The 11,182-nt window shown below is 39.1% G+C and overlaps 1 protein-coding gene across 3 annotated transcripts; it reads right to left on the bottom strand.

Annotated features, from left to right (window-relative positions):
• Positions 1–514: 514 nt before the first annotated feature.
• On the bottom strand, positions 515–6,918 carry pcgf1 (polycomb group ring finger 1; the record flags this gene model as incomplete). Of its 3 annotated transcripts, none has more annotated exons than XM_080035842.1 (9): positions 515–608; positions 841–921; positions 2,003–2,089; positions 4,597–4,639; positions 4,798–4,903; positions 5,040–5,111; positions 5,292–5,444; positions 5,602–5,707; positions 6,814–6,918. In XM_080035842.1, 9 exons carry the CDS (start codon positions 6,898–6,900, stop codon positions 558–560), a joined length of 786 nt encoding a protein of 261 aa, XP_079891968.1. In that variant the 3' UTR covers positions 515–557. The 3 variants fall into 3 exon arrangements, with proteins under 3 accessions (XP_079891968.1, XP_079891967.1, XP_079891966.1); XM_080035841.1 differs by having other exon boundaries at positions 2,003–2,086; positions 6,814–6,900; XM_080035840.1 differs by having other exon boundaries at positions 5,602–5,704; positions 6,814–6,900.
• Positions 6,919–11,182: the final 4,264 nt, after the last annotated feature.

Genomic DNA, 11,182 nt, shown 5'->3' with positions numbered 1-11,182 from the left:
GATTTTGAGAAGTAAAACAAAAACTCGAAACACAAATAAACTGTCACTGAACCTTTATGTATTTCCATATAAGATGTGATATATGATCTAGTCTCACTTATTCTTTCATTTCATTTCATTTATTAAGGCTCACGGCCATAGCACATGGCATGGAGCACACAGTTCAAATCTACCTCAATATTAACGTAAAAATACACAATTATATAATTATTTTATTAATAATAATAATTGTTTAAAGGTCATATCAAATATCTTAGGGATACACTGGATTTATGAAACGTTAAGTTAAAATTAAATCTAAAAAGTATTTAATTTTCTAAAAAGCGATAATCCCTCCACAACCTGTCATGTGTTTTTATATATTGAGGCCTTTCCTTAGATGTACATATAGATGAAAGCATAAAGTACTGTAAGCAAGCAATACAAAAACTTTTTTCTTCTAAATTTAAATTTATTTTCAAAAATACAAAACAAAAATAAGTATATGTACACAAACACTATTAAAATAGAATATGTATCGTAAAAAATATGTACAGCTGTCCTCAGAGAAACAAGTCCTATCTGCTCCTTTTGTCCTTGATGGTGTAGTGAAGGACTAACGGTTGGGCCTAGGGGGGGAAAAAATTCAAATATTATGCATGGGGATGGAAACATTTAAAGTGAGGTATACATGTAACTACAACCATCTTATCAATAAATCACAAACTGAAAGCTTATTCTTTTTCATAATTTGTCATATCCAACATCGTGCTACATCTGGTCTGTAGAAAACTACATTTGTTCAAGTGTAAAGGAATGTATGACATTTGTTGGCACCAGTTAACAGTGGCTGTACCGTACCTTGCCAAACCAGTGTGAGAGCCATAACCGTTTCATGGTCATGTGATCGGGCAGAGACTCGTTATTGAACAACATCTGGACCTATGGGGGGAGACCACACAAACAGATGTGAAGGGGAATCTGAGAGGAACATGTGTGTGATAATTTTCATGTGTGAAACCAGTTTTGTCGTTATGAAAGTGGAGACGAGAAGTAGAAATACATTATTTCTCTATTGAAAAAAACGTTTGCCTTGATGAAACAATTGCCATCATAAACTCAAATATTTGTATTCAGTGTGGCTATATCACAATCACTTGATGTGAGATTTAAGCTAAACCGCCTTGACAGAGCCAGAGAACAAGTCACTCAGCAAGCCATCTAGTGACGAGGGCTAATATCAAGTTTGTTGGTTGAGAAATTCTGAACAGGGATAGACTTTCAGAGTCATTAAGGGTCAAAAGTCCATTACATTACTGCACTCTCCAGTTTCTTTACTGCATTGATTTTATTTAATTAAAAACACGTTCAACACAAGCGTGATTAAACAATCAAAAACAATGACGACAGCATGGTTTATTCATTGATTACCTTAATGTTTAGCTTTGTCATTTTAGCCAATTATATGCAAATCTTCTTCTATTTATTAAGTCTTTGTATGTTCCAGTTCAAGTCATGGTCTGCTTAATTTCACTAGACTGACTTGAGTTAACGCATTTTGAATTTTTCCCCTCCACTTTAAAATAGGGTTTGTATGAATAGTGAGAGGTAGAGATAGGGGTTGGCATTTCTTTTCACACTTTAATTATGTGTAATATCTGACGGCCCAAATAATGTTTAATAAATGATAACGGATCCTTGAATGTCACAAATCTCTATTGCTGGTTGTTGCAGGAATAGTTTTTGACAGCATACTGTTCCCAAGTTGACGAATAATTTAGCAATGGTCAATATGTTGAAGCATCCACACACTGGCAAACGTAGTGTAAGTATAATCTTTTCCCCCATAATCTTCCCTCAGAATAAAAGCAGATGTCGTTTGTCCCTTGAGGAGAGTGGGTGAAGCAGCTTAATGTTCATTTCTCACATTGGGAATATTGACACATCTTTATTAAAATGTAATGAACTGTATTGTGGACCATCATGTCTTCTCTTATTGAGTCAATGAGGACTGCTGACTGACCTGATTTTTTTCCACTTTTAGCCGATGACAAAGCACTTTCCGTAGGTGTCTCACCTCCGCTCGGACAGAACAGCGAACAAACTTCTGCTGCAGAGAAAAGGTCAGACAAATGCACAGTAAAACCTCAGATGAGCAATATGACACGCTGAAGCCAAGAGAGTAATTCCAATAAATCATGAGCAGCTGTACATTTGTGTTTATTGCTCCGACTCTCGAGAGACCACCACGAAGATAGTTAGGGGGATTTCATGTTCTATTGATCTCCTTCTTTATAGTTCAGGTTAAGATTTACTCCAGTATATAACTTGTAACAGTGGCACGGAAAAATATCCTCTATTTAACATTTGGATCTGTTGGCAACTTGGTCATGGTTAACCTAATCGCCTGTTGAGGAAGCAACTTATTGCTCGGAGAGCAGACTGCCATTTTTGGTTCTGTTGTTCAGATAATGTAAAAAGCTGGTCAGTTATAAATGTCGCTTTGGTTTTGCTTGTAACACAAGACGTACAGGCTGCTGCTGTCCCTCGACAGCTGTTTTTAATTTCAAAGTTTTCCTAATAGTTTTTCTAATGTCCATCCAGAGTTCACTGTCACAAACTAAGGAAAGGTGAATGACAAAAGATATGTTTCCATATAGAGGAAACAGAAAGTAATAAGGTAACTGTGTATCAGCAGGGTGTGGCAAACTCCTGTTAGAATTAGATTTACAGCGGCGAAAAACTTACAGTTTACCGCTGGACGTTTTCCGGTCCCAGCTGACTTATTACACTCTTAAGCCACAGAGCTAAACTTCCTTTTCCCCCTGGATGAAGTGTACGACAGTATTTCTTTAAAGGCTGAGGCAGACATTTATTTTACTGATTTTCCACCTTAGTAGAAACTTTGGATTATGATTGGACATGCAGGTGAGGGACTATGGTTAAGAGTCAAATTCAAATCGAAAACACAGCACCCCTTCCTTCTCCTCTCTCTGCTGCCAAATAATCCATTTTATAAAATCACACAGAGGTCACAGTGAAACACAACTGCAAATCAAGAGTCAGGAATGGAGCAAATTAAGTTGCATGTTCCCATTGCATATGGAAACTTTAGATACAACAGGCAACATTATAATTTTCCATGGTGGTTAGAGAGGACATGTGTGGATGATGCCCTAACACTTGTAGCAGTCTGCAGAACCCTTCACTAAAACGTGTGTGACCTTGTTGAAGTTCTGAATATTCCACTCAAACTACAAAACCAGAAGAAAAGCCCTAAACAACAAACACCTGTGTGTTTGAATATACTCAACATTGACTCTGCAGTGGAAATACGGAGAAATGACTCTCTGCAATCGATAAATCACATGTGAAAACATATTTAAAAACAAACTAAATCTGAAATCTTGATAGTTCAAACTTGGAGAGATATCAGCAGTAGAGAAGTATCTGTGAAGCAAGGGGGCCCTCTGCTGGCCGACCAAACTCTCTGCAGTATGTTTAACATTGACGGTATGAGAGTGTGGATTATAAGCAGTGACATATAGTTATATTTGTCCCCCAGTGATCTTTGTTCAAATCTCCACTCAACCCAAGCTTGACATCATACAACCCCACTTTCCATTGGTTCGCACACAAATAAGCCTGTCAAGAGGATCCAGCCACATAGGGAAAAACCCAGGAATAACTGGCATGGTAGGCATTTTTTTCGGTTTAGTGGGTTTGAAATCGGTTAGCAAGCATGTTTCAAATAGCCACATTTAAATTGCCAGCTTGTAAATTTGTATTAATAGGCGTGAGGAAACATGACCATAATGTACGACAGGGAACTATTAGGGTAATTGGCATATTTAACACTTAATTTATGTTCAAATCTTGCTGTGCGCCAAGTTTGATCTTTTTTTATATCTGTCTTCATTGTTCCTTAAAGCCATATTTTGCCAAGCTTGCCAAAAATGAAGAGAACTTTGCACAATCACACACAATAATCTGTCTACTAATACAGCTAATTTCAATTTGTCTTGTATTATATCAACTGTCTGCTGCCCTAATCAATTTAAAACAAAGACGATAAACTATGTTTTTTTCCTCCATAAATACGGTTGTGTGATGTTTGGATCATTGACACCATTTTTTCTTCTTCCAAGTCCTTACTAGTCAGCACTAATCACCACAAACACTGGGTCAACATGTTGGTGATCTAGCCTCAAGTAGTTTCTTAAACAATTATAAAATGTTTAATTATTGAGAAGAAAGCGGTTTGGCTGGGAAATAAAGAGGGATTATATATGTCACACTGGGGTACTTGTCCAATTTATCCATGTCTCTCTGTGGGTGTGAAGCAATCAGAATAACCAGCTCTGAGTGCTGACTTCTGCTGTTGCTGCAGATGTCATTGTGCCATGTATTTATTTAGCAGTTATGGGTAGAAAATTACTTGTTAAGGCTTCAAAAATATGCCCCTGGAGACATGGATTGCACAGTTGTGCAAACCTGTGAGCCGAGTCGCTTTAAAAAACCATCTACAACGAGCTCGACAATTTCACTAGTACACAGTCTGTATTGAAATACAATGCTTGATATATCTAGGATAGATTATGGGTTTATAGCGCTTACCTGGAGGGTAAATTTAGTTTTATCTTTTCCAGCAAGCGATGGACTGTAAAAACAAAACAGACAGTTTGGAAAAATGTACGTTGGACAAGTTTAACTTGAGCGCCTGGCACATTAAGCAACATCATTTACTGAAATTCTATCAATCTTTTAAAAATAAACACAATATACTGTTAGATTCATTCACCAAGGACAAAAACTCACCTTAGCCTTTCTAAACACAGCGAGACCTGCTCATCATATCTGTAGAAGTGGGCTTTTGAATGGTCAAAGCTTGTGTACGGTAGACCTGCAGCATCAGGGATGGCATCTATTGAGAAGGGAACAAAGTTTTGAATTCAGAAATCAGAAGTACTCAATCAAACTGAAGGCCAAATAGAGATGTAGTGTGATGCCAGCAGGTAATCTAATCACAGACAGACTGAGACAATAATAAATTCACTTACCATCTCCAGTCGGTTGGATGACTCTCTCTAGCCCACGTGACTGATAAAATTCCTTTATTCTTTTGTCTTCGCCTGAACATGGATGACATGACTGTTCAAGTTACAAATACAATACTGATTTTCCAATCGCTAAAAACAGGTGATATTGACAAAATATAATATTATCATCTAGTCTTCAACTGTAAAGCAACATTAACTTCTAGTAAAACTATAATTCTAGATTTGCCCAAAAAGAAAAAAGTTTTAACGCACTTTCTTGTAGTCCAGGCACCAGTTTGTAGACAATGTCCTGCATCACCCGATCCAGTTTGAGATTGAGTAGAGGCTGCGTTTCATGGATTTTGATGTTGCACATAGGGCAATACTTGCTTGTTTGCAGGTATTTCACAATGCAACTTTTACAGACTGTGCAACAGAAAAAAAGAAAGAAACTTAATTTTCATTCTGATTACTTTATCCAGATGAATATGAGCATATTCTTGTCAAATGGCAGAAAAAATGTTTACAAGATATTAATGCGAGGACAAATTATACATTTTTTCCAGCTCTCGTTTAAACTCACAAGTGTGCAAACACTCTGTAATGGTTGTGGCATCTATGAAGTAACCCGCACAAAGGTAGCAGACGATGTGTTCGTTCAGGTCCTTGATCTTCAACTTGACCTCCTCCTAGAGAAAATCATAAAGGTGGTTAAGAAATTGTAAAGGTTTGGTAAACATTTATTCATGCCCCAAACATAAATAAGGAGCACCATTCCAGTAGTCTGCACAGTCACGCTTTAAACATCTCACTATAATATTAAAGTCGTTCTTGGGATCAGGGCAGCTCAATAATAATCGAAACAAACACTGATCTGTACACATATTTAGATGCTGTTAGTTTGAGTCGGAAAACGTATTTACTTTGTTGTTACTTCCGCACTCAATTTGCCTTTGCCTGGTTATATAATCTACTGAGAGTTTTAGTTGTGTTATGCAGGCTAGATAATGAGCATGGAGCTAAGGATACGATATGACACTTACTATTTGATAGTAAGCCACTGAGTTTGATACAAAACATTTTTGGTGGCTAGTGGGGGATATAAATCGTTCGTGTATCTGCATGTGTTTGGATCCAACCTACGTGTTTTTGGACAGTAAAGGTTACCCTGACCTTCGCATGTAGTTCGTTTTTACGAAATGAGAAATGTCGCTATCAAAATAACATGGCATACAAAGCAAAGGTAGGCTACGCGTAGACGGGGTTTGTGGGGAAAAGAGTGGGGCGTGTTTATAAAGGGCTGTTTGGACTCAGGGCAGGTTGAGACGAGCGTCACACAACAACTTCGAATTCAACGATACTGAACAAATAAGTGAAAGTGCTAAAAAACAACGTGCTGTAGACCCGTCAGTTACGAACACACTTTGCCACACCGAGCGAAGCGACCGCAACGCAACCACCAAACTTCACTCACATGTAAGTAAACTTCCACTTCAACTCAATAATAAAGCTCAATATGTGGCCAGAAATTAAAAAATAACAGACGGATGAACATGTTTTGATCACGCTGCTCCTGCTCCACTATTCGGGCAGAACAACACGGGTGAACGGACTACCCCGTCTGCGCATGCTCACACGCAGATAAAACGCTGCTCTCGCTCGCTCTCCATCAGACCCGCTGAGACGACAACAACCATCTCCCGGCAATGCGCGAGCTTAAGTTGCCTCTGCTGCACTTTTCCTCCCCCTACGTCCAAACCCCGGTGCAGGCGAGCTCGTTCAACACGGCACTCACCTCACTCCTCAGCGGGTCCAGTTTGTAGACGGACTGTAGCTGATTTCTTAGCCGCATCGCTATGGCCATCGGTCCTTGCTCCGCCATCTTTTGGAATTTGCTTACTTCCGGGTAAACCGGAAATGTAATATACTGCAAACTGGAGGAGGCGGGTAACGGCGAAGCATAAATAAGAAAACAATATTAAAAATATATTGAATCATAAGAAGCCTCTTGACCAATGCCAACAAATAATATTATTTTTAAATATAAGTATTCACACTCACTCATTCAAAAGAGAATTGGTTCCAAAATTAATTCACCAGGGGCTGGGGGGCGTGTGTGTGTGTGTGTGTGTGTGTGTGTGGGGTGGGCAAACCAATTGTAGGCTAATATAGAAAGACGATAGTCTAATGTAGGCCTAACGTAATTCATGTTATATATAGGTCAACAAAAAATATACACCCTTTTTGTTATAGGCCTACTTACAAAATATACTAAATATGCTTTTTTTCTTTATTTTTTTAAACAGCAAGTAGTATCCTAGGCTATAGCCTAGATGCTATTCAATTGTGTTGTCACACAAGACTCTTGTATTAATTTAGACCCAGCAGCTGACTGCCCTATGAATTTAGACACTGCCATAGCCAATTAATTTGATATAGGCATATAGGCCTATTCTCTACTAGGCAGTTAGCCAAAAGAGGCCAAAAATCAGTAGTCTATTGGTCAGACTTAGACAATTCCAACCTCTAATATTTCACCCCAAATCCGATTAAGACAGCCTAATGAGTGACACAATGAATATGTAGCCTATTTGTGTGTATCATTGCTGCTTCTATAGGTCTTTGCCAAGGTTTTTTTAACGTTCTGTTATTTTAAAGCTGTTCTTCTCTTTCCCCTGTAAAGCACTTTGAACAAGGCTACAGTATTCAACTGTGCTGTTTAAACAAAATTAAACTAGTGTGAACTGCAGGCCTTGTGGGTTTATAAATGGAGAGCAGTTTGTATTTTTATGGTGGAGCCAGGGCATTAAGATATTAACACACAAGGATTAGGATCTAACCATTTCTTTTGAGGGTGACTCTTTATCTGGTCCAGCCTCATACACACAAAATGATTTAGAAACACCAATCAGCTTCAGTAGCTTATTAGGGCCATGCTCACTTGTAAGGTGAAGTCTCTTGTTTTTGCAATAGAGGGCACTGTAGGCACACTCTTCAGTCAATTGTTCACGGCCGTTCCCATCTGCCAATATTTATGTAGCATGACATAAAGCAATGCCATTAAGTCAGTCATGCGCTCAGGGGTTTATTGTTAGCCTAGTTGTTGACAAGAAGATGCCATTTCAAGGATTCATTATACCAATTGCTTGATCAGTGAGCAATGCCTTTACAAAATATTTTTATGCAAAAATCCATGTCAAAGCCAGGATACAGTTTGGCACAATATTCCTATGTTGGTTGTCTATTTAATTGTAATGTTCATGTTATTACTCATGCACATATGACGGGATTGTGTAGGCTGTACATGTTAAAGGTGAAGTGTGTGTGTGTGTGTGTGTGGAGGGGGTGGGGTGGGGGTGGGGGGGTATTACACATAAACCACAATCCTTAGCAGCACACGGAACATGGTGGGTCTGGTAACGTGAACCCTCTTTTCAAATCTTGAGACCCACACTACTCAGGGAACACGGAGGGTGGGCTGCTCTCACCACTGCACAGCATCCCATTAGGCCTGGTAAATTATGTAGACACCTTGATGCAAATCTCCTTAATACCTAGAAAATAAATCACAGTTGCTTAAAGTAATCTCCATTGAAATATTGCGAAACAGATACAAAACTAACTAACAACTCAGTTCATTTTCTGAATGTAAAAAGTTGCAACCCACATAATGGACGGAAAAAAATTATTTAAGCGAAATTAAATTGATAATGCATGTTGTTTCATCAATAAAACATAACAGTACTGATTTGAATGAGCTTTTCATATTCAATCTTTGCAGCGGTAACCCTTTCTTTAAAGGAGCGCTTGTGACTGAAGTGCGGTAACCCCCCACACTTTTTGAAGGTTGAATGAGTACTTCTCTCTCCTCCATGAACAACAAGCATCAAGAGTCTCTTGAGAAAAAAAAATAACTGAACCATTTGCGCAGTGGCCAATGTAAGAGGACCATAGTTGAAAGAAAGAGTGTGTGGGCTCGGCAAACATTTCCCAAGATAACCATGTGGCTTATGTATTTGGGGCATAATATTTAAATGAACAGTTTGTATTGTGTTGTTCTGTTTTGTGGTATTTATCCAGGCTTTTGCTGCGGTGAGATGTCCAATACATTTGATATATCTGAGGTTTTTCCCTCAAACGTGGGCTGGAATCAGTTTATTTTTCCAAAAAATCACTCATAATTACTTTATTATGAGAAGAATAAAAAGTAATAGCTTTGTGGAAAAATGAATTTTTACAATAGGGAAGAAAATGTTGTCGTGGTTGTGGCTGAGTTGCGTCTGAATTAGCGTCTACCCTGTTTCAACAGGTCGTCGTATTGGTATTACATGTGGAGGTCTCCTTGATCCCTCCCAGAGGGCTTCCAACCTGTGGACCACCCAAAAGCAGCCGTCCAAAACAAAGACTCGCCCTTCATTCATCCTTTTGTGATTTCCCAGTGTAACGGAATGACTGGCAAGTTTGTCATATTCCTACCACCCCAGTCTGTAGCAGCAGAAATTACTGTGCAAGCCATTTATTGAGACTGTTAAATCTGGCATGAATGCTTTGTTTATGGGTGTCTATCAGTGGTAATTGATTCACAACTCTTTCATTATGCATACATTTTTGGGGGGGATTTTGACATTTCTCAGATCAGTACTTTTTAAAATGAATAACGACATGAACTGCCTAATAACAACTGTCTGTACAACACAAAATTTGAAAAAGCATTGTTCACTTTCAATAAATGTTCCCACTTCTATTTATACATTTGGGAGGGAAAACTTGTAACACCTTGCAAGATGCTTTTTTTTTTTTCTTCAGATGAAAAGACAAGCGCTTGCCAATGAGGTCCAAATCATGTTCAGTCACTCTAGATTGGAAAACAGAAAAGGGACGAGCAATATATTTTCATTCTTGGCAGCCTTTTTAGAGTTTGAAGAGCCGTTGTGATCAGTCTCGCTTCACCGAGCCTTCATAGTCGGGCCTTGTGTCCCCTGCTGTCTGCCATTTCCTCTTGCCATGTAATGTCTTATCTGTTGGGTCTGCTGGGTCACTGCTTATCTGATTGACAGGGCTTTGACTCCACGCAATATCCAAATAACCTGAGGGCCTGGAGGCGCATGAGGATCACAGCATGGCAAAACCCACTGATAGGGAGAGCCAGGGAGTGAGTGAAGAGGCAAAAGAGCCGACGAGAAGGCAGAGGATCAAGACCAATCCAAGCCTTTCATTTGTTGTCATTTCTTCACGTCAAAATCATGGACAATAGAGGCCCTATTTTCTATTGGAGTGTCTGCAAATCTGCCAGCTCTTTGTCCTGTCCTTCAATTTTATTGGAAATGAGAAGATGATCTGGTGGATCAAACACCTGCCAGGAGTACAAAGAAGGTGCTATTATGAACAATTTGAGGATTATTTCTTATTCAGCAGAGATGACAAAAAGAAAAAGGAAAAGAAAAGTGCGAACGGATTACAAGCTTCTTTTCTTTGTCTGTTCTCAGGTTGGATGTTATTACCCTGTGTAATAAAACCATGCACAAGGAAACTCCTTTAGACCACGGGGATCTGAATCAACTAAAAACTCACTTGTAGAGCCTATAGAGACCCCTTTTACCTCTGTTCTGGACGTCCTGTGCAAAAAAACAACAACCACACAACCACCCTGCTACTAGAATCTACGTTCCGCCATGCCAAAAAGGAGGCCCCCATCCTCTCCCTTTCTCTCTCTCAGAGCAATCAGAGCATGCAGGGGTGGACTGCAGCTTTTGTCTCTTTTGCTCCAGCAATTGGCCGCCAAGTGGCAAGCTAATGACGAGAGCCCTCTTGGAATGACTCCAGAGCAGTACAGCTTGTGCTGCTTGATGGGCAAGGGCATAATGAATGATGTAGGGCAAGCCCTTAGGCCTCCCCCTGGCACAAAACTCAAACTCCCAATATCACATTCTGAATGACTTAAAATGAAAGATAAAATTGATGCTCAGTAATGTGTCTCAGTGAGAAAAGGATGCGAGGAGTCACAGACTTGCGTGACAGAATGGCACTGACCTACACGGTACAATTATTAAAATATTAAAATACAAGAACACAGTACATGAGAGATAGTTGTTTACGAATATCACTGTGCATATAAATTCAATGCAGAATGCTGTTTAATTCTGTGAGATTGTGCTGCGAGACAT

Source organism: Ammodytes marinus (assembly GCF_949987685.1).
Source record: "Ammodytes marinus genome assembly, chromosome: 10".
Taxonomy (NCBI): Eukaryota; Metazoa; Chordata; class Actinopteri; order Uranoscopiformes; family Ammodytidae; genus Ammodytes; species Ammodytes marinus.
The sequence above is the reverse complement of the archived record's forward strand: the minus strand, read 5'-3'. Positions and strand labels throughout refer to the sequence as shown.